At 35.5% G+C, this 25,062-nt stretch overlaps 1 protein-coding gene across 2 annotated transcripts in view; it reads left to right on the top strand.

The window, feature by feature from the left end:
- LOC136030445 (polyhomeotic-like protein 3) overlaps positions 1-25,062 on the top strand; it is a 154,051-nt gene that overhangs the window by 32,243 nt on the left and 96,746 nt on the right. For both annotated transcript variants that reach the window (XM_065709429.1, XM_065709428.1), the window contains exons 2-4: positions 16,078-16,297; positions 21,600-21,788; positions 24,930-25,052. In XM_065709429.1, the coding sequence (XP_065565501.1) occupies positions 16,112-16,297; positions 21,600-21,788; positions 24,930-25,052 (498 nt within the window). In that variant the 5' untranslated portion in view covers positions 16,078-16,111. The remainder of the gene's footprint in view (positions 1-16,077; positions 16,298-21,599; positions 21,789-24,929; positions 25,053-25,062) is intronic.

Raw genomic sequence — 25,062 nt, 5'->3', positions numbered from 1 at the left:
TAGAGCGGATCCGTTCCAATTATGTAAATCACGTATGTAAGACTTCTGATTATTTTCCCCACCAAGTTTCATCCCGATCCCTCCAATCTAAGCGTTTTCCATGATTTTAGGTTCCCCCACCCCAAACTTTCCCCCACCTCCCAATGTCAGCAGATCCGGCCAGATCCGGTTTATGTCAATCATGTATCCAGGACTTGCTCTTATTTTTCCCACCAAGTTTCATCCCGATCCCTCCAATCTAAGCGTTTTCCATGATTTTAGGTTGCCCCACCCCAAACTTTCCCCCACCCCCAATGTCACCAGATCCGGTCAGGTTTAAAATAAGAGCTCTGAGCCACGATATCCTCCTAAATATCAAATTTCATTGAGATCCGATCACTCGTTCGTAATTTAAAAATACCTCATTTTTTCTAATTTTTCATAAATAACCCCTCCCCCCCCCCCCAACTACACCAAAGAGAGCGGATCCGTTCCGTTTATGTCAATCATGTATCTAGGACTTGTGTTTATTTTTCCCACCAAGTTTCATCCCGATCCCTCCACTCTAAGTGTTTTCCAAGTTTTAGGTTTCCCCCTCCCAACTCCCCCCCCTAATGTCACCAGAACCGGTCAAGCTTTAAAATAAGAGCTCTAAGACACGATATCCTTCTAAACATCAAATTTCATTGAGATCCGATCACCCGTTCGTAAGTTAAAAATGCCTCATTTTTCCTAATTTTTCAGAATTACCCCCCCCCCCGCCCAACTACCCCAAAGAGAGTGGATCCGTTCCGATTATGTCAATCATGTGTCTAGCACTTGTGCTTATTTTTCCCATCAAGTTTCATCCCGATCCCTCCACTCTAAGTGTTTTCCAAGATTTTAGGTTCCCCCCCTCCAACTCCTCCCAACGTCATCAGATCCGGTCGGGATTTAAAATACGAGCTCTGAGACACAATATCATTCTAAACATCAAATTTCACTAAGATCCCATCACCCGCTCATAAGTTAAAAATAATTCATTTTTTCTATTTTTTACGAATTAACCGGACCCCCCACTCCCCCCCCAGACGGTCAAATTGGGAAAAAACTATTTCTAATTTAATCTGGTCAGGTCCCTGATACGTTTGCCAAATTTCATCGTCCTAGCTTACCTGGAAGTGCCTAAAGTAGCAAAACCGGGACCGACAGACCGACAGAATTGGCGATTGCTATATGTCACTTGGTTAATACCAAGCGCCATAAAAAGCAATAGAACTTTTGATTTTCGATCAAATGAGCCTTCTATCGATCTTTTAGGATCACTGGTTCGATTCGATTATCCCTGAAAAAAAAAAGAAAAAAAAACGAAAACGAACATGCATCCGTGATCTTTCTTCTGGCAAAAATGCAAAATTCGACAATTTTGTGTGTAAGAGCTTGAAACCTCTACAGTATGGTTTTCTAATATGCCGTATCTGATGGCGTGGTTTTCATTAAGATCACTTGATGTTTCTGGGGTGTTTCTCCCACTTCAAAAATAGGGCGAATTTTCTCAGGCTCGTAACTTTTGATGGGTAACATTAAACTTGATGAATTTTTATATATTTTAAATAAGTATGAGAATTTGATTCTTTTGGTGTATATATTATTATCAAGACTGTTTCTTAAAGTTTCGGTTACTATTGAGCCGCATCGCTCCATACTTACGGTTCGTTACCACGAACTATTTGATAACCAGCAACACCAAGACTTGAACCCCTGTTCTCAGGATTTCAAGTCCAGTGTGCTAGCCACTCAGCTATACTTAAAACGAACTAAAGTTGTTATTGATGAATAAATGAGAATTAAAATGAATAGAAACTAAAATGAAGAATCAGATCAAACTTAAAGCGAACATAAATTACCACAAATAAGATTGGGGTCACCCCTCTAAAGATCCCTGTGTGCTTTACCGAATACTTTTCGAACAGTATTTTTCGAACAACAAAAAATAAAAATTAGAACGCCATTAAAGGTTTAAAAATAAGAGGGGCCACAAAATTTGTTGCCGTCGAAAAAGTAATATTTTAGAAGTCAATTTGGCCAAGTTCATAATGAAACACGATGAAGAATATTTTCTATTCTCAAGCACATAAGCAGAATAGAGAATAAAAAAAAACAACTACTAAATGATTGGTGCATTGAGCCAGTAAGGGTATTTTCTTTTTGAATTGTCTCCGCTGTTTATTGTATGAGTTTAATCAAGTTGCACATTAAACGGTTGGAACTCACATTTGAGCCAAACTTGGAATCAAACATGGAGTCTTTTTACTTCACTAAAATGAATAAGAAAACTATGGTAGTGTTCCATCTCAGAGTTATTTGCGCTTTAGGCCGTCAGTGGCACCATTTCACAAAAATGTTGAGGGGGAGAGTAAAAATTCATTTGAAAAGTTTGAAGATTTTCTATTTTTGTTTTTTCAAACATTAAAATAAGGGTTCAATTAAAGTATAAAAATGAGTGTTTGAACCTAGGGTGGGCGGGTCAAGGGGGCAAATGTTAGTTTCCTATTGCAATTAAGTACCTATTTTATTGCGGGTTTTCGGTGACTTTGTATACGTTGATATTCTTTTTTATTATCAGTGTATTTATCTATACTGAATTTTCTCTTCAATTTCTCATTCATTAGTTGATCACCTGTAATAAAGTAGTTTCTTTTGAGGAGGGCGTTTGCAGCGAGGGGGCTTCGACTTCCAAAAATTGCGCACACCAGGTGGCATGTATCAAGTGTGGTGGAAGTATGCCACGCGTGGCGCAACTGTGCCAAGTGTTGGGGGACAGTTCCACACGTTGGGGAACTCTGCGGCACACATGATGCTCTGAGCTAGCGGGAAGGGGGTGACCCCTTAGTCTTTGTAAAATATACTACAGTGAGAACTATGCAGTCTACAACGATGATACCGTAGTCGTACTATCTATAACTACGGTTTTCAGTAAACTAGACTACCGTGTTTTCAACTCTCTGTTCACGTGATCGTCCACCAATATAATCTGGTATGGTCACCCCTCGTGTCTCAATTTAAAATCGGAAGTTTTAGCTCCCTTTTTAAAAGTCAACAGTGAACAAAATGCTTTTTTCCAAGAATATTTTTTCAATTGGAAGACTAGAAAGTTAAGTCTGCGAACCATGATTAGAATATTGGAAGCTACAGTGATGACTACAATGAATACCGTGGATCTGAAAGAAGACAAAAGACATAGTATTATCAAAAGAAAATTGATGGGCAATAATTAGTGGCGTTAAAAGCTTTTTAAAGAAACTCATTTCACTATTGAATTTTCACTTGAACTGCAACAGGTTGAACTGGAGACGAAACATGGAATTCGTATGTCGACGCCCAGATCGAGGCAACAGGACGTGTGTCTCTTCCTAGCTTTTTTCTGTTGTCCCCAAAAACATAGGGGATGTCACACTCATACTCTTAAAATAACTGATAGTGCTTTTAAGAGTCAGTGACTATTGTTTGACGGGGTCTTATTTGCAGGGGTGTATTCACTTCATGTGAGACAGGGGAACAATTTGAAAATAATTTTGTGACGTTATACAAGGAGCTCTTGAAGCCAAGCGAGCATTTATTATTAAATGGTCAATAGGTTTACTGAAAATGATGACATATTAAACGTTTAGTTCTATGGAGTTTACCCTGTTTTGTCTCGCAGCTGTGGGACCGAGTTGAAACTTTCAGTGATTTTGTTTTTCTAGGGAAGGGGGTAAGAGAACTTGGAACCTTTGTGGGGGGGGGGAAGGGGAAATATTTTTTTATGCCTGTCAGTTTACAATTTCTTTGGTTAGCTCCAAAATAAAACCACATCAACAAAAATGTATGTTCTTTTCTCTCTCTTAAATCTTGGAAAAAAAAAAAATTGAAAAAGGCAATTAGCTTAAAATCCTTATTTTCACCCAAGGGTACTCTACTTTTGAAAATCGAGTATGGCACGCGCCACGTGTGACGAAGTTTGACATGAATGGCAGGACATAATGTTTGACATGGCAAAGTGGAATTGTAACCTTGTATTGTGAAGCAAGCGGCGCTCCTAAGATGCACACCAGGTGTTGGAGACTGGTCCACCCTTCAATTTTCACTCACCTGTATAAAAATTTAAGATACGCCCTTCACTTTTAGTTATTACGGGTATTCTACTTTCAAAAATCGTGTATGGCACGCGCCACGTGTGACGAAGTTTGCCATGCATGGCATGGCATGATGTTGGCACGGCAAGGTGGAAGTTTGCCTTGTGTTGGGAAGTAAGTGGTGCTCCCAAGATGCACATGAGGTGTCGGTGAATGGGCCATCCCTCGTTTTTCACTTGCCTTTATAAAAATTTAAGATACGCCCTTCGATTTTGGGCATTACGATATCTGAAATGGCTTCTAAACTTCAACTTAATAGGTGGTTTCCAAGATTACCTTTAGGGACAGTCTATGGGACAATAGAACTCCTATGAGAAAGTACTAACTACTACTGACAAGTCACTGCAGCTTGAACGCCAACATCAAGAGTTGCCTAATGGTCAAAGAGTTGAAGGCAATGGGCCTTTCTAGCCTGAGACTCGACTCAGTTTAATGAGCTCGTCCATAATACCAAGGGGGATAACTGGTGCAAGACATCGCCTTTATAGACGTCTTAATTGATATCATAAAACAAAGGAAATGCATTTTGAAACGAGTAACATCTTGCTACTTTAGTTACCCTTTTCTGTCTGCATAAAAAGGAATGAACAAAAAATGAGAAGATAAAGGGTGACAAGCTAGATCTCAAACTCAAATAATGCTGGACGACAGTTTGTGGTGTCAGTTGGCTACCATTTGACATCTATGTCTCAATAGTCAAACAAAAAAGGGGGAAAAAGAAAAACAGCTCATTTTATTGGGCCTAGCCGTTTACTTCTTCATGCAAATTTTAGCACAAAAAACGCAGAAAGGATTGTGCAAAAAAAATCCCGATCTGATTCGGAACAACTATATCCAATGAAATGACAGGGTTTGCAAAAAAAAAGGGTTTTATATCCTTTGCAAAAGGGTAAGGTCAGAATTAGATGGTTGCCTGAATACATTATGAATCCGCAGAGTTTTAGCGCAGCTTCATGTCTTGTACCTGCTCGCAGTAACCCGTATCTGTTGTCTTTTTTAACATTTGAAAATTAGCTCTTATACCCCTATGAATATAAAAATACAGCAGGAGTCGCTGTTTCCCTCTTTTAACTTGAATACAAAAAATTGCCTATCGTGTATTTTACTGGATCAAAAAAAGAAAAAAACGGAACTTGTCGGTTATTGGAATTGGAAACACATTCAAGAATTACGCTTAGGTTACATCTCAGAAAACTGTTTTCATAGCTACAAAAACAACTGATGGATGATACAATACATTGGCTTGGACTTAGACAGAGTGATTGGATTTGTATAATTTGGGCTATGTATTTGCACATTAGGGGCGGGGGTTAGGTTAAGTTACGTTAGGCTGGGCTTGTTGAGATTTCCATTACTTTGTTTCTAAAGTATCATTTTGTCGTCATGTTTTATTGGTTTTCATCAGGATTAACCTTACTTCACTTTTTGTGTGTGCTTCTCATAACCGACAAGTACCAGAAAAAAACTAAACAGAAAGAAAAAGAAACACCTAAATTACGAGTATCATAGTTATCACTGGAGATTAACGTCTTTTGATCAGTTTCGCTTTTACCACTTCTCGTCACTACCACTTTTACCACATCTCAATGGTGGACCGTTGTTAAATCCATTTTCGTAATCCGAAACTTGTCGAAACGAGAACTTCGGTACCGTTTAGGAATAAACAGTAAGAACTTTGCGGATGTAAAATAGCAACTGATATCATCAGTTCCCATTTCTGGCACTCTCAATGACTCATTTCAAATACTTATGTTGGTAAATAGAGAAAAGAAAAGAAGAAGAAAAATACGTCATTCGACTTTTCAGTTCCTACCGGCCGTGCTGATATCCGTTCTTTTGCCCTTCAACCAGGAGGTGCAATGGGGGGTTGGGGGCCAACCATCTTGTAATATCGGTAAATTGCAGGTAAATATCTTGGTAATAAATGCTGGTAAATATCTTGCAATTCAGCCATACTAATGGGCTCTTACCCTTGTTCGGGACGGAGAAGAAGTATTCGCAGCTGTATGGGCTGAGGTGGCTTAGTGCAACAACGAGTTAATATTAGTAGTAGAAACAACGGGTCGCTAACAAAAATACTTTTTGTAATCATAGGCGCCTGGTGGTATTTTTTCAAAGGGGAGCCTGCATAATTGCTCATTGTGGGGAAGCTTATAAGATGTTTTCGTTTTTACAGAAAAGTCCCACTCTTTCGTTATTATAGAAAAATAAGGCACTTCTTATATAGTTTTGAACTAATTACATTTTTCATTCATTTAATTTTTACGTCAGCAGTCAAGGGCCCTCATTTAGGGGGGTATCAAATTGAAAATAAAGGGGCTAGAGAGTTTCGCTTACTTAGACATAGAGCCTCAATAAGGTAAGCTAAGACAAAGTTGGTATTGGTTTCAGAAGAGAATTTTAGTTGAAAATCCTTATTCTTTCCCTTTTATCTAATATGACAACCAGGCACGTACGCAGAATTTTTTTTTTTTTGGGGGGGGGGCCAAAATCTTCGAAACAGCAGATATAAAGTAGCACTTTTTTATATCTAGTAATGCAAAAAGCACGTATATCGGAAAATACAGATTAACTTTAATCTGAAGTATTGTAGCGGATGGGGGGAAGAAGACTGAAGCCTTAAAAGTGCGTTCTAAGCTCAGGTTATGTTCATAGCTATTTGGAACCAGTGATTAATCTATTATATCCCACTGAAAGAGACATTTTAGGGTTAACAGTGCAATATGGGTGCTGTGAGGGGTAGTTCTTCTATTGCAAAAACGTAGATTTTAATGAAGAATGATAGTTTCCAAAATTGATCCATTAAAAGCTGTACTTTATCCTGAAAAGGGAGGATAAATGCCCTAATACCAAGGATAATTCTATTTACCTGTGGAAAGCAAACTCTCTTTACAAAAAAAAAAAAAACAGTACAATTGCTAATTACTTCAAAGAGGGTAAAAAGTTAGACAGAAAAAGGGTTAATAATCGGGCAGTGACTTGACCGGGTAATTTCATGCTGTAAAATGCACTAAAAAAGGCTTCACACATGTATCTAGATTCTTAATAAATATCCTACTTTTGCCAGAAATCCCAAGAAACAATGGGGAAATTAAACATTTCACAAGATTTCTGGGGGGGCTGGGCCTGAATGCCCCCCTCCTGCGTACGCGCCAGGTGGCAAATTTATCTTATCCAAGCTTAAAGGGGTGAAACAAACGTTTTGTTAATCATCTGCAATATTGCTATAGTTTTCATCACCCAAAGAATTTGAGTTACTATTGAGGGAGCGTAATACCCCGTTTAACGCTTACAAGTTAATACCATATATGACAAAGTTGTCTGTAAGGTTCGTTTAGACAATGCTAAAAAGTGTAGAAAATAATTGGCTCTTGAAGAACCATCCATTATTACCGGTATCTCAAAACATTCTGGAAATGGTGGGTTTACCCTCTTTCCTTAATCAAAACAATGAGAAAAGTAATGAGAAGCCTTAAAAGTACGTTCTAGGCTCAGGTTATGTTCATAGCTATTTAGAACCAGTGATTAATCTATTATATCCCACTGAAAGGGACATTTTAGGGTTAACAGTGCAATATGGGTGCTGTGAGGGGTAGTTCTTCTATTGCAAAAACGTAGATTTTAATGAAGAATGATAGTTTCCAAAATCGATCCATTCAAAGCTGTACTTTATCCTGAAAAGGGGGGATAAATGCCCTAATACCAAGGATAATTCTATTTACCTGTGGAAAGCAAACTCTCTTTACAAAAAAAAATAACAGTACAATTGCTAATTACTTCAAAGAGGGTAAAAAGTTAGACAGAAAAAGGGTTAATAATTGGGCAGTGACTTGACCGGGTAATTGCATGCTGCAAAATGCACTAAAAAAGGCTTCACACATGTATCTAGATTCTTAATAAATGTCCTACTTTTGCCAAAAATCCCAAGAAACCATGGGGAAATTAAACATTTCACAAGATTTCTGGGGGGACTGGGCCCGAATGCCCCCCTCCTGCGTACGTGCCAGGTGGCAAATTTATCTTATCCAAGCTTAAAGGGGTGAAACAAACGTTTTGTTAATCATCTGCAATATTGCTGTAGTTTTTATCACCCAAAGAATTCGAGTTACTATTGAGGGAGCGTAATACCCCGTTTAACGCTTACAAATTAATACCATATATGACAAAGTTGTCTGTAAAGTTTGTGTAGACAATGCTAAAAAGTGTAGAAAATAATTGGCTCTTGAAGAACCATCCATTATTACCGGTATCTCAAAACATTCTGGAAATGGTGGGTTTACCCTCTTTCCTTAATCAAAACAATGAGAAAAGTAATGAGAAGCATTAAAAGTACGTTCTAGGCTCAGGTTATGTTCATAGCTATTTAGAACCAGTGATTAATCTATTATATCCCACTGAAAGGGACATTTTAGGGTTAACAGTGCAATATGGGTGCTGTGAGGGGTAGTTCTTCTATTGCAAAAACGTAGATTTTAATGAAGAATGATAGTTTCCAAAATCGATCCATTCAAAGCTGTACTTTATCCTGAAAAGGGGGGATAAATGCCCTAATACCAAGGATAATTCTATTTACCTGTGGAAAGCAAACTCTCTTTACAAAAAAAAATAACAGTACAATTGCTAATTACTTCAAAGAGGGTAAAAAGTTAGACAGAAAAAGGGTTAATAATCGGGCAGTGACTTGACCGGGTAATTGCATGCTGCAAAATGCACTAAAAAAGGCTTCACACATGTATCTAGATTCTTAATAAATGTCCTACTTTTGCCAAAAATCCCAAGAAACCATGGGGAAATTAAACATTTCACAAGATTTCTGGGGGGACTGGGCCCGAATGCCCCCCTCCTGCGTACGTGCCTGGTGGCAAATTTATCTTATCCAAGCTTAAAGGGGTGAAACAAACGTTTTGTTAATCATCTGCAATATTGCTGTAGTTTTTATCACCCAAAGAATTCGAGTTACTATTGAGGGAGCGTAATACCCCGTTTAACGCTTACAAATTAATACCATATATGACAAAGTTGTCTGTAAGGTTCGTTTAGACAATGCTAAAAAGTGTAGAAAATAATTGGCTCTTGAAGAACCATCCATTATTACCGATATCTCAAAACATTCTGGAAATGGTGGGTTTACCCTCTTTCCTTAATCAAAACAATGAGAAAAGTATTTTCTTCATTTTTCTTTATATATTTGGAGTATAAGATATTGGCATTTCATTCTATCTATTTCTCCACCCCTCCCCTCCGATTAACGATCATAATAAAAGTCATTTACCCAGCATACCTTTTCCATATTGGTTGCTGAATCGAGAGTGGTGTGCTACGGAAGTAATAAAAATGTTAGATCACTGTCTTTACATTCGCTCATCACTTTAGTAACATTTTGTACTGTATTTACATTCGCTCATCACTTTAGTAATATTTTGTAGTACTATCTAGTATAGTTAATTGGCGATTGCGTATAGCTGTTATCAGTTAAAAGCTAAATGATAGCTTCGTTTTCAAAGTCGAAGTGTTATTCTATACTTATCGCTAAATGGCATAATTTTTTCAAGTCTGGTGCAGCTGAATTTGTCCCCCTCCTTCCCTGAGCTTTTAACTATGGTTTTCTTTACTCGACGTTGAAAAGTTTAATTGCAACCACGTTAGGGGTTTTTTAAAAAAAAGTTGTTGTTCTTCGAAAATTTATGCTCTTCTTGTGTTTTCTCTTAATTTGGTCCAAGATGAAAAGAAATATGGAAATGTGAGCGCTCTAGGTTGGGGCTTGTCTCAAGGGGCTTATCGTTGAATGCCATATTTTTTTTTTCAAGTCTGGTGCAGCTGAGTTTGTCCCCCTCCCTCCATGAGCTCTTAACTATTGGTTTTCTTTACTTGATGCTGAAAAGTTCAATTACACCCAACTTAGGGTGTTTAAAAAAGGTTGTTTTTCTTCGAAAATTTATGCTCTTCTTGTGTTTTCTCTCAATTTAGTCCAAAAAGAAAAGAAATATGGAATTGTGAGCGCTCTAGGTTGTGGCTAGTGTCTAGGGGCTTAAGGTTGTAACGTTTCTCTAAGAAGCAAAGTCGTATCATTCCCACGACATCTTTGCCCGGGCAACACACTAATTCAGGACTCTACGAATTCGAATCTTGAATCGTAAATGGGAGCTGGAGTATGGTTTACTATAAGAATGGTATCGAAATAAAAGCATCCAGTTTTTAAATCGTTTGTTACCCTTTTTGAAGACCTAATCGCTTTTTTATGACTCATCAGTTTGAAAATGGAGAGACAATGGAAATTGATTCGAAAAATGGAAGAAAAAAAATTAGTGCTATCTTCAACTGCGAATTTATTCCTTGCAACTGGTGGGATTGAAATTCAAGAGCGATTCTAAAAACGCACTAACGCCCACGAACTTTTGTGAAAACTGCTACTGCTACTAAATTCTACTACCAACTTATTGCTACTAAATCCCTTAGATCTTTCCTAGCTATTAGTACTTGACCCGAGAGGAACCTAAGATATGGACAAAATGTTTGGGGGCACGAGCCCTCGAAAATGAGACCCAAGAATTGGCAAAAATAAATTTTTTATCTGATCGTTAAATATTTGATTGTTAACCTTTTCCTTTATTTGCGGTTTTCGTCATCTCTTTGTTTTAATTGTTAACTTGACCGGTTTGGAGTAAATTCAGCAAAGTTTTTAGGGCATTGTCACGTTTTCTTCACTGTTGCCACGTTAAACTATTGAAATAAAAAAGCGAAATTAATTGGTTAAGTTTGACAATGCTTTTTGGCCGTAAAAGTTCAAATATTAATAGTCTGATGGTTCCTAAGGACAACTACACCTTCAAGGAAAGGCCGCGCCTTCTTAAGTGGTTGGGGCCATTTGCTTTTAGCTTATTTAGTGCTGATTATTTAGCCGCGTTTCTTTTTTTTAACTTCGTGCCCGCTACTATAGAAAAAAAATATACATAACTCAATCTAGATTACTTTTTTTTATTCAAAATGAAATTCTCAGTTTTTCTAATTTTTTCATATATATATATATATATATATATATATATATATATATATATATATATATATATATATATATATATATATATATATATATATATATATATATATATATATATATATATATATATATATATATATATATATATATATATATATATATATATTGCGATATTTGCCTTCTCTGCAGCTAACCTGATAGTTCTTTTGGGATTGGCCTTGTTTTTATTCGTTCATATTTTCGTTTTATTTTGAATTAGATTATTTTCTATAATTAATTTTGTGTACATATGGTTGAGTATCACCTAAGTCTTTATTTAGAGATGTATTATTATTCGATTGCCTCGCGGACAGTTTGTTTGATTCCTAGGTCATTGCTAATTAGAATTGTTTCTTCAAATAGAACATAATGGTATGGATTTTCAAAAATATGATTACTTAAAGCTGAATCGAAAGATATGGAGTTATTTTAGATTTTAATTCATTTTCAATACTTTCTTTGTGTTGCTGTAATCTTGTTCCTAAATTTTGGTGGGTTCGACCACTGTAATAATTTCCACAACTACAGGGTATTTGATACACCCCTCTTAGACGAGTAACTGGGGTTTTATCCTTACCAGAATTGAGAAGATTCATTATACTGAAATTGCTTGTGAATCCAACACGTAAATTGTTTTTTAAACAAACTTTTTTCAGTTTTGAAGTAATTTTCAGAATATAAGGTAGGTAAATAGTGCTTGTGGGTTTATTCGAATTGCTTACTGATGTGGGATTTAAGGCTTTAGAAGAATGCATCTTTAATCTTTGAGCAATAGCAGTATCAAACAGTTCGTGGTAACGAACTGTAGTAAGGAGCGACCCGGCTCAATAGTAAACGAAACTCTAAATAACGGAATTTTGATGCTAAAATATACATCAAAAGAATCGGATTTTCATGCTGATTTTAAATATATAAGTTTCATCAAATTTGGTCTTTGTCATCAAAAGTTACGAGCCTGAGAAAATTTGTCTTATTTTAAAAAATAGGGGAAAACACCCCCACCCCTCACAGAATCTTAACGAAAATCACACCATCGCATTCAGCCTATCAGAGAACCCTCTAGCAAAATTTTCTAGCTCCTATCTACAAAAATGTGGAATTTCGTATTTTTTGCCAGAAGACAAATCACGGGTGCGTGTTTATTTTATTTTTTTTCCCAGGGGTCATCGTATCGACCAAGTGGTCCTAGAATGTTGCAAGAGGGCTCATTCTAACGGAAATGAAAAGTTCTAGTGCCCTTTTTAAGTGACCAAAAAATTTTGTTCCGCATAGTCAAAAACCTTAATAACTATGTCTTTAGGAATGACTTACTCCCCCACAGTCCCTGGGGGAGGGGCTACAAGTTACAAACTTCGACCAGTGTTTACATATAATAATGGTTATTGGGAAGTGTACAGTCGTTTTCAAGGGATTTTTTTTTGGTTTTGGGGGTGGGGTTGAGAGGAGGGGGTTAGGTGGGAGGATCTTTACTTGGAGAAATATGTCATGGGGGAACAGAAATTCAATGAAAAGGGCGCAGGATTTTCTAAAATTACTATAAAAAAAAAACAATGAAAAAATAAACATGGAAAAATTCTTTCAATTGAAAGTAAGGAGTACCATTGAAACTTAAAACGAACAGAGATTATTACGCATATGAGGGGTTCTAAAAATACTTTAGCATAAAGAGCGAGGTATTTAGGAGGAGAATAATACCTCGCTCTTTATGCTATAGTATTTTTAGTAATTTCAACTATTTATTATACGGCCTTTCTGATTCAGGGGTCATTCTTAAAGAATCGGCACAAAACTTACGATTTAGTGTAAAGAGCGAGGTATTAACGAGGGTACAAACCCCCTCATATACATAATAAAAATTTAAGAATGTAAAAGTTTGTTACGTAAGTTAATTCTTAAGTTACGTATATTTTTTACTAATAAAAAAATTCGTTAAAAATTAAAATTTATAGTTGCCTTTTTGTGTAACCGAAAAATTGCATGGCAACTAGGCCTCCTTCCCCATCCCATATTTCTCAAAATCGTCTGATCAGAACTAAGAGAAAGCCATTTAGCCAAACAAGGAATTAAAATGTATATTTCATTTTAATAATTTATGTGTGGAGAGCCAAAACCAAACATGCATTAATTCAAAAACTTTCAGAAATTACATAAAAAAAAACTAGTTTTTCTAACTGAAAGTAAGGAGCGACATTAAAACTTAAAACGAACAGAAACTACTCCGTATATGAAATGGGCTGTCCCCTCCGCAATCCTTCGCTCTTTCAAACAGTTTGTGGTAACGAACTGTAGTAAGGAGCGACCCGGCTCAATAGTAACCAAAACTCTAAAAAATGGATTTTTGATACCAATAGCTACATCAAAAGAATCGCATTTTAATGCTGGTTTTAAATATATAAGTTTCATCAAGTTTAGTCTTACCCATCAAAAGTTACGAGCCTGGGAAAATTTGCGTTATTTTAGAAAATAGGGGGAAACGCCCCCTAAAAGTCATAGAATCTTAACGAAAATCACACCATCAGATTCAGCGTATCAGAGAACCCTACTGTAGAAGTTTCGAGCTCCTATCTACAAAAATGTGGAATTTTGCATTTTTTGCCAGAAGACAGATCACGGATGCGTGTTTATTTGTTTTTTTGTTTTTTTGTTGTTTTTTTTCTTTTTCCCAGGGGTGATCGTATCGATCCAGTTGTCCTAGAATGTTGCAAGAGGGCTCATTCTAACGGAAATGAAAAGTTCTAGTGCCCTTTTTAAGTGACCAAAAAAATTGGAGGGCACCTAGGCCCCCTCCCACGCTAATTATTTTCCCAAAGTCAACGGATCAAAATTCTGAGATAGCCATTTTATTCAGCGTAGTCGAAAAACCTTATAACTATGTCTTTGGGGACGACTTACTCCCCCACAGTCCCCGTGGGAGGGGCAACAAGTTACAAACTTTGACCTGTGCTTACATATAGTAATGGTTATTGGGAAGTATACAGGCGTTTTCAGGAGGATTTTTTTGGTTTGGGGGAGGGGTTGAGAAGAGGGGGATATGCTGGGGGAACTTTCCTTCGAGAATTTGTAATGGGAGAAGAAAATTTCCATGAAGGGAGAGCAGGATTTACTAGCATTATTTAAAAAAAAACAATTAAAAAATAAATGTGAAAAAGCTTTTTCAGCTGGAAGTAAGGAACAGCAATAAAACTTAAAACAAACAGAAATTATTACCCATATGAGGGGCTCACCTCCTTCTAATACCTCGCTCTTTACGCTAAAGTATTTTTAGTAATTTCAACTACTTATTCTACGGCTTTTGTGATTCAGGGGGTCATTCTTAATGAATTGGGATAAAATTTAAGCTTTAGTGTAAAGAGCGAGGTACTGACGATGGGGCGAATCCCCTCATATATGTAATAAAAACATGAGAATACAAAAGTTCGTTACGTAAGCAAATTTATAAGTTACGTAAATCTTTTACCAATAAAAAGATTCGTAAAAAATTAAAAGTTCTAGTTGCCTTTTTAATTAACCAAAAAGTCGGAGGGCAACTAGGCTTCTTCCCCCCCTCTGTTTTTCTCAAAATCATTCGATCAAAATTATGAGAAAGCCATTGAGCCAAAAAAAAATATGCAAATTTCGTTTTGATTATTCCTCTGTGGAGAGCCAAAATCAAAACATGCATTGATTCAAAAACGTTCAGAAATTAAATAAAAAAAACAAGTTTTTTTTTAATGAAAGTAAGGAGCGACAGTAAAACTTAAAACGAACAGAAATTACTTCGTATATGAAAGAGGCTGCTTCCTCATCAACGCCCCGCTCTTTACGCTAAAGTTTTTTACTGTTTTAAAAAGAAGAATTGAGAGAAAGAGTCAAACTTTAGCGTAAAGAGCGAGGCGTTAATCTTTTCAGATGTAGAAGGTCTGGTGTTTCGAATAAAAAATCAATACTTTCAGGAATCAAATTCTAAAATTTCGTGCCTATAATGCGATTTTCTAAGACTTTCCTAGGACAAGTAGTTATAGACACAAGCATCATTATATCGTACAACAGTAAAAAGAATTGAGGCCAATTCCTGCCGGAGAGCAAATTTCTGCTGGGATAATAGCCCCAATTGAATTTTATGTCTTTTTTCTACTTTTGTGTTCGAGGTCGTATTCAGGGGAGTGGTTAAGAGGTTTGAACCCCCGCCCTGCCCGTAATGTTTGTCCGGGTCGTAAAAATTTAATAAAAATACATAAAAACAAATTTCGGGGACATTTTTAAATTGTTTTTGTAACCCCTCTCCCTTCGAACAAAAATCTCCCGTCAAACAAAGATCCTGTCCACGGTCTTGTTTGTGTTATAATTTACTACTGAACCTGGAACAAGCCATAGCAGGTGAATTTTCCCTGTTGTTGTGTCAATATTTATGAAAAGGTCATTTTGCTGAAAAGGTTAGTACCAGGACCGTGTCCAGGGGGAGGGAGTCACCTAGTTCGAACCCCTGAAATTTTGTCTTACTCGTACAAAATCAGCAAAAATACATGCGAACAAATTTTGTTGTATTTTATAAAGTTTCTTGTCCCCCTCCCGAACAAAAAATACTGGATACAGCCCTGGTCAGTACTATAGGAAATATAGGTTTATAATCCAGATACACTTATGATTGATTTATTATCCCGTAAATAGGGAAAAAAAAATTATTTATATTAAGCGAAACACTGTCCTGTACCCGCGAATAGATTTTGATGGCGGACACCCAGCTAGTAGAAACCTGACATCCAGCGACTTTCTCCACCTTTTTTTAATACTGCTTTCATGAAAACAATACCTTTACCTGTTTATTTTATTTCTAATGAAAAATGTATATTCGTTTTTCGGTTCCTTGTTATCATTTTTATCAGACATATGACCCTGAAGTTTATGCCATGATATTATTTTCACTTTCAGATTTCAGAAGTGTTCGTTACTGCCATTTTCAACAATGGCTGAGGTAAAAACCCAACCAGTCCAAGCAAGTCCTGTATCTGTTACATATTCTATTGGCTCAGTTCCAAATCAGACACAGCAACAAGGAAATGTGCAAACAACTGATCAACAACAACAGATTCAACAGCAAGGGCTACAACAGAGTTTGCAAGTACAACAACAACAGCAACAACCTACACAAGTAAGCACACTTTTTATTTGTTGAAAATTGCGAATCAAGAGCAAAAGCTTACCTATGACTGTTCTTTTTGAAAGTTTACATTTATATATATATATATATATATATATATATATATATATATATATATATATATATATATATATATATATATATATATATATATATATATATATATATAAATTTCAAACAATGAATAACCTGCTTTGCTTATAAAACTAAAAATGATTATCAATACCCAATTTCTGTGGCTAAAAGTGCTGGGTGACAAAATGACTAGATGTAACTTGACAAATTGATTGACAAATGACTGACAAGGATTAGACGCAGCAAAAAAATAAGTCTGTCATGAAGTAATAAAAGTAAATTCAAGAGGGACGTATTTAGCTCAAGAATTGAAGAATAATACAACTACTCTGAAGACAAAATAACTTTAAAAAGTTTTGTGTTGACTACTGTATAGTTTCTACCCCCCCCCCTTTCTCCAAGGCTTGGCTTGAGTTGATGGATTTTGAGTGGGTCAAAGAAAAAAAATCATCGAAAAAAATTCAAAGAATAAAAATAAAAATTGCGAATTACTCCATTTAAAATTAAGCTTGAGAAACTTTTGTGTTTTATTATTGTTTGTATTATCTGTTGATGCTTGTTTTGAAGTTTGAAATGTTATTCCAAATCTTTTACTTTTGAACGTCCCATTGTTAAACTTCCTGCCCACTTAAAATCTTGGGAGAAGGTAAATGCTCCAAGGCCCCTCCAATTCACACCTCTGGGCAAAGCTTTTGAAAAGACTCTTTTATTTTGCAAGTAAAATATATATTTTTATGAGTATTAAAAAAAAACTAGCATTTTATTGCAAGTAAGGAGCAACATTAAAACTTAAAACGAACAGAAATTATTCCGTATATGAAAGGGTTGTCCCCTCCTCGACGTCTCGCTCTTTACGCTAAAGTTTGACTCTTTCTCACAACTCTATTTTTTAAAACAATAAAAGCTGTTGCGTAAAGAGCGAGGCGTTGAGGAGGGGACAACCCCTTTCATATACGGAATAATTTCTGCTTGTTTTGGGTTTGAATGTCGATCCTTACTTGCAGTTTGAAAACTTGTTTTTGATCTAATTTCTGAACGTTTATTTAGTTAATGCATGTTTTGATTTTGCTCACCGCACATGAATAATTGATACGAAATTTGCATATTAACTTTTTTTGGCTAAAAGGCTTTCTCATAGTTTCTCCCTCGTCAATACCTCGTTCTTTACGTTAAAGCTTCAATTTGGTCCCAATTTTTTAAGAATGACCCCTTAATCACAAAGGCCGTGGAATAAATAGTTGAAATTACTAAAAATACTTTGGCGTAAAGAGTGAGGTATTGTGGAGGAGATGAACCTCCTTTATAAACGTAATAATTTCTGTTTGTTTTAGGTTCTAATGCTGCTCCTTACTTCAACCTGAAAAAAACTTTTTTATTTATTTTCTCATTGTTTTTTTTTTTTAAATAATGCTAGAAAATCCTGCGGCCCCTTCATGGAAATTTTCTTCCCTCATGATAAATTCCTCCATGGAAAGATCCTTCCTCGTAACCCTCTCCCCCGCCCCCCTTAAACGTGAAAAAGTCACCCTGAAAACATCTGTACATGTCCCTATAACCATTAGCCTACTATATGTAAACAATGGTCAAAGTTTGTAACTTGCAGCCTCTCCCCCGGGGACTGTGGGGGATTAAGTCGTCCCAAAAGACATAATTATTAGGTTTTTTGACTATACTGAAGAAAATGGCTATCTCAAAATTTCAATAGTGACTTCGGGAAAAAATGAGCGTGGGAGGGGGCCTAGGTATCCTCCATTTTTGATCACTTAAAAATGACACTAGAACTTATAATTTACGTTAGAATGAGCCCTCTTGCGACATTCTAGGACCACTGGGTCGATACAATCACCCCTGGAAAAAAAAATAAACACGCATCCGTGATCTGTCTTCTCTGGGAAAAAATACAAAATTCCACATTTTGTAGATAGGACCTTGAAACTTCTACAGTATGGTTCTCTGATACGGTGTGATTTTCGTTAAAATTCTTTGATTTTTAGGGGATGTTTTTCCCTATTTCCTTAAATAAGGCAAATTTTCTCAGGCTCGTAACTTTTGATGTGTAAAACTAAACTTGATGAAACTTATACATTTGTAATCAGAGTAAAAATTCAATTCTTTTGATGTAACTATTGGTATCAAAATTCCATTTTTCAGAGTTTCGGTTACTATTGAGCCGGGTTACTCCTTACTAGAGTTCGTTACCACGAACTCTTTGATTATAAAAATTTGAATTTTGCTTTCTAGATGGGGATATTTCTTAACGTCTAACTCTATGAAACAGAGTCTTGATAGCAATAGATACATCAAAAGAATTGAATTTATGTTCGATTCAATATATGTAAAATTCGTCAAATTTTGAGCCCTATTTAGCCCAATTTTTGAAAATGGAGGGAAACACTCCCAAAATATCAGGTGATCATTATGAAAATCACTCAGTGAAAATCAACATCAGATTCAGCATACTAGAGAACCTTACTGTAGAGGTTTTAAGTTCCTATGCACAAGAATGTGGAGTTCTGCATTTTTTACTAGAAGAATGATCACGGATGCTTCTTTTTTTTTCCAAGGGTGATCATGTCGAAGCAGTGATCGCATAAGATCGGGAGAGGGTTGATTTGGTTGGAAATCAAAAGTCCCCGGGGGAAGGGCTGCAAGTTATTAACTTTACCCATTGTTTGCATATAGTGTTGGTTATTGGGAAATATACTCAAGTTTTCAGGGGATATTTTTCCGGGGAGTACGTGTGAGGATCTTTCCATGGAGGAATTTTTAATGGAGTGGGAGCCAGATTTCCCAGTATTACTTACAAAACGATCGAAAATTAAAGAAAAAAAATCTACTGAAAGTAAGGAGCAACATTAAAACTTAAAATGAATAGAAATTATGATATATAAGAGGGGTCGTCCCCTAGTCAATACCTCGGTCTTTGCGCTAAAGTTTTCTTTAGTGACCCCCCTCATATATGCAATAATTTCTGTTCGTTTTAAGTTTCAATTTTGCTCCTTACTTTCAGTTCAAAATATATTTTTTTTATTTAATTCCATATAGGGCACACATACTTCTATTGTCAGGGGGCACTTACCCTGGCATAGGGACTGTACTTCCAAAATAATTGCCGGTAAGATCCTTTATTCTGAAGTACCGTCATTTGTGATCAACCTTAAAGTTGGCTTTGAATGGATAGGGTCCATGACATAAGAAGAACTGCAGAAGCACTCTTTTATATATTTTCAAGATGGTGAAAACACACAAAAAAGACATTGAATTTTGCAAAACGTCTATCATTGATTTAAAGAATATTGTATTTAGTTAACTGACGGGCCATCGATTTGAAAAATGTATATCTTGCACATGAAGACATAAATAAGTCTCAGTCCAAGCTCCATTTAGTGAGAAAAATTGGTGAGAGAACTCGAGTGCAAAATAATCTTCTAAAGATCTAAGAAAGACGGAAGAGACTCTAAGACGCCATGCTATTGTCTATACTTCCTTACCGTGAATGAAAATGGTTTGGTCGTTTAGCCCCACCCCCCCTGCCCAAAAAATCTTTTAATTCTATGTAGAAATTAAACTTCTAAATAACAAACTTCACATATCTCAAGGTGTCATCTTGTTGTAAAAAATTACCCCTATATAGAAAAGAAAGTTGCATAATTTTTAGAAGGAAGGGGTGACTCTTGTTCTTTTACCACTGTTGCCATGTACTTAAGAAACCGCTTTGTGAAAGAGGAACACATAAAGAAAACTAAATGAAATATCTCAGTCCCAGCTCTATTAACTGGTGAGAGATACTGAGTAAGAAATATACTTGTAAGCATCTTGAAAGATCCTGAAATGGGGAGACTATAAAACGCCTTCCTAGGGTTTGTGTTTGTCTACCCTCAGAAAAAAATTATGAATATTTATAGTTCTTATGGTTGTATAATTTGAAGTTTTATGACCCCAACATTTAAGAGGATAACATGGAATTGGCAAAAATTAACAAATCTGAAATGATTTATCATTGGTTTGCCATGGGTAAATTTACCATAATTTACTTTAGGTGAATTTTCAATTGTCTTTTTATTAGTCTTTTTACGTACTTCTTATTGGTCAAAAAATAATAGGGAAACCCTGAAAATTCATTGCTTAGTAGTTTATTATGGGTGGTTCTGCTGGTATTTACCATAGGCAAATGTGTTTATATTTTATTGACATTCTTGCCTAATTTTCATTGGTTATGAAAAGGAAGCGATCTTACGTAGATTTGAAAAAAACTAACTTATGTTAATAAATACACTGGTGTTGGAGGCCCGAGGACATAAAAGCAAAATATTTTTGTCCCGTTAAGCCATCTTGCGTGAAAACTGCGATTTTCTAAGAATTTTTACCATGTGTTTTTTTTCTTCAGAAGTATGATGTTTTTAGGGCAGTACCATATTTTCGTCAGTGTTGCCAGTCAAACCGTGAAAATAAATCAGTACATCTAGTTAAATTTGACGAAATTTAGCCTTCAAAAAAAGCTACATTTTCTGAAGCTGTATGGTACCATATGTTTTTTGCTAATTTTTGCTCGTATTCGCCTTCTTTCATTCTTTTGTTTTATTTGGTTCCCCCTATTACAGAAAACTACTCAACTGTACATGGAGGTCTTTATCATTAAAGATTATATTCGCGATTTTTCCTAATTTTTTAAGATATGTGAAGATGTGTTTCCACTCAAATCAAACAATAAGATAGCATTTTCATTGTCCTTGGTATTCAAGCCAACATCATTTATAATTTTTAGCTAAATATCTAATAGCATATTGAGGGTCAATTTATGCTGATGGGGAAGGTAGATGATCTGGCAGGTGCTCTGGCGATGAGTTGTCAGTTGTAGTAGCATCGGCTGTTGATGATCGTGAAAATTAATCTACCACTTTTAATAACGTTTAATAATTTTGCCTTTATCTACAGTTCGTATTTCAACAAGCATATTGAAGTGCCCAGTCAAGACAGGTCGGTGTTTCTGGTGCAAATGTTGCCAGTCCCCCTAGATTTGTTGAGAATCAGTATTTTATTTCCAAGTTCTTTTAAAGCGTTTAATTACCATTAGTAATTACACAAATGGGAAAATGAGACCCCCTAATTCAGCTTCACCTGATGATTATTTATCTTACCTATGTAGTATATGTGGAATTTTTTTTATGATAACTAATATTATATAAATTTTATTTTCTAATTTTGCCTTTATTTGCAGTTCGTATTTCAACAAGCATCTGGAAGTGCCCAGTCGGGACAGGTCGGTGTCTCTGGCGCAAATGCTGCCACTTCAATGGCCAATGTTGGGGGATTAAATATGACAAGCATTAGCTTGCAGCATGGTCAAACAGGGCAATCTGTACAACATTCTAATATTTCTTCTTCTGCCTTACCAACTATGCCACAGGTATCTCAAGTGTTTCTGTTCTTTTATTTCTTAAATATATAACTGCTCTCCCTGAGTCTTAAAAGTCCAGGTTCGATGTCCTAGACTGCCCTGCATTTTTGGGCCTATTAAATTCAAATTGTATATAATAATTTAATAATTGTATATAATTTAATTTTATTAATATATATATATATATATATATATATATATATATATATATATATATATATATATATATATATATATATATATATATATATATATATATATATATATATATATATATATATATATATATATTAACTGCTTTTATTTTCTTAAATATATAACTGCTCTCCCTGAGTCTTAAAAGTCCAGGTTCGATGTCCTAGACTATAATAATAATTTAATAATTGTATATAACTTAATTTTATTAAATTATATTATATATATTAACTGCTTTTATTTTCTTAAATATATAACTGCTCTCCCTGAGTCTTAAAAGTCCAGGTTCGATGTCCTAGACTGCCCTGCATTTTTGGGCCTATTAAATTCAAATTGTCAAACAATATTTTTTTTTATCATCTATCTCCCTTGGAAAAATCTTGTGTGCGTGCCTAGTGGTATGTGTGTCGGAAGTAATTATTAGATCTCTGTTAATTTCTGTCACTTTTCCTTTTGCAGTTTCTTCGCCACCCACAGTTTTTGGAATATATATATATATATATATATATATATATATATATATATATATATATATATATATATATATATATATATATATATATTTATATTGCAAAGCCGTGTTTTATGCTGTTTGAAAATGTAATCAGGTTGCACACCGCAGTTTTCATTCTTTTTTTAGTGGGATGATAAGACTATCATAAATATTATGCAGAGAGGTATTGTGGCACTGAAGAGAAAAAGAGAGCCTCATTTCAAATCAAAATGGCAAAATTTCATTTCTTTAAAAAGTCCTTAACTCCCTATTTTGACCCAAAGTAACGAATTTTGGCACGTTATTACACTAAATTGTGATCGATGGAACAATTGTGAAAATGCGTTTGAGATTTTTCATTTGTCTCCATTTTTCGAAACATACTTTTTGATTTATGCCGAGGGAGAGCCTACTTTCGGGTAGCGTGTACGTCAGGTGGCACTTACCAAGTGTGGTGGAACCATGCGGCACACGTGAATTTATGAGGTGTACACCATGTGCTGGAAAGCGGGCATCCCCTCGATGGATTTTTAGTACGAAAGGACGAAACTATAACTTTTTTTCTATAAAATTTCCCTGGGGGATATTCATACCAATCTCAGAGAGGAGTGGATTAAGGAGGGGTCTACAGGCCGGATTCAAAGAACATCAAGCCGACAGGGAGTTCCTAATTTGCAGATGATGTACTACAAATGTCACCGTTAGTTAATTAATTTATAATTAATTAATTAGTTAATTAGTTAATTAATAGTTAATTAATTAGTTAATTAATTAACCGTCCAGTGGTTGATCTGGCCAGGACAAACAACGGAGAAAGATAAAAAGAAAATTGATTGCTGATTTTTTTTTTTTTTTTTTTTATCTTAACGTACAAATCAATATCCATGTAAAAACGTCCAGTTTTTTGCTGTTTGCTTCTGCGCTTGACTAGAAGTATATTCTCTTTAACTTTAGATTTGACTGAGTCGAATTGGCCTCTGAAAAGATTGTGTTAACCAATGGCAAACATGATTTTTAGTATTAATCCTTATTTTCAGGCAAGCATTTTATATTGTGGAGTTGAAAGCCCATCAAATCCTTTGACATAAAAAAACCATAAATTTAAAATGGAATTGGTCAGATTGTCCTCTTTATGCCTCATTTATAAAAAGTCACCATTTAATCCCCTAGATTTTTTGAGAATCAGTATTTTATTTCCAAGTACTTTTAAAGCCTCAAATGGGAAAATGAGGTCCTCTAATTCAGCTGCAGCTGATGAGTTGTTCCTTCTCTGCCCCTCCCCACCTCCTCGCTTTATGAAGGTTTACTTCGGTGGAAAAAATCTGCAATTTTCTCTTTTAAGGCGAATGAATACATTCAATTTTCTCTGTTTATCTCTTTGGGAACATTAGGACATCCTTGGAAACTAATCAGCGGAGAGAGAATTTAAGGAAACGGTTGGGCTGTTATCTGATTTTTGGATTGGAGAAAGATCGAACGCATATTGTGTTCTATAAATTTGGAATGTTTGAAAATTGCCTTTCATTGTCTTCTTGTCTAATATTTGTCTGCTAAGAGAGCGATAGTACTATAAGCGGATGGGATGAAGCATGATTTGTGGTAATTAATATTTCATGTTTGTGTGATGCGAATGGCAGTAATAAAAACAGCAGCGTTCTGTAAAATTTATTTCAAAGTTTAATTTGTTTGTGCCCAAAACAGGGGAAAAAATTATTTTTTGGAAAAGTAAAAATAACTTTGGAGCCAAACTGTCACCATTATGATAATAAGATTTTTATGATAATTTTCATATAAATTTTTTATATAATTTCTTATAATAATAAGAATTTTTCCTTTCGCTTAATAATAAGAATCGCCCATTGTAGTCAAACACATAGATAAAAAGGTGAAGGGTGCAGTACAAGGCTTTATAGTCAAAACCAACGGTGCTGATACTCTTTTCATGGCCCTTCAGCCAGGAAGTGCAATAGGGGGTGAGTCATCCTGCGCATTCCCTTTTAACCTTCTCCAGATTTTAATTTGGAAAATTCTGAACTGGAAAAAATAATCCGACTTTCGTTTCAACGAAATGTTCGAAAAGGTCTGGGAAGCATTTTTTGTTTCACCGAAAGTTTTTTATGGCCTTTTTCTAGGAGACCTAGTGGTGTCAATTCACGGGAATGTAGAGATGGGGTATCTATGTAATTTTTTGAAACCTTGTGGCGTGCAATTTTTTCAATTTATCAATGAAAATTCCAGAAAAAAGACCGTTTTTTCAACGAAAACACCCAATAAAGGTATTTTTAAAATATTGGGAGAGGAGAAAATCTTTGGAAGGAGGGCAATTGGATATTGATGCCACTTGCTAGACGACAGGAAGATTCAATGAATATTTGCTGTAAACATTCCATCATTTTATTTTAATTAAGCAACATCAAACTATTTTCCAAATACGCAAATAACTAATTTACTGTTTATTTAAGTTGCAAGTAATCCAACAGCCTATGGGTGGTGGCTCATACATCCAGCAACTCTACAATACCCAGGGACAACCAATTCTTATGCCCAGTGGCGTTCTTCAACACGGTGTAAATCAGCCTATACAGGTAAGCAAGA

This window comes from Artemia franciscana, chromosome 8, assembly GCF_032884065.1.
Source record: "Artemia franciscana chromosome 8, ASM3288406v1, whole genome shotgun sequence".
NCBI classification, from domain to species: domain Eukaryota; kingdom Metazoa; phylum Arthropoda; class Branchiopoda; order Anostraca; family Artemiidae; genus Artemia; species Artemia franciscana.
This window is presented reverse-complemented; position numbering and strand designations above follow the sequence as displayed.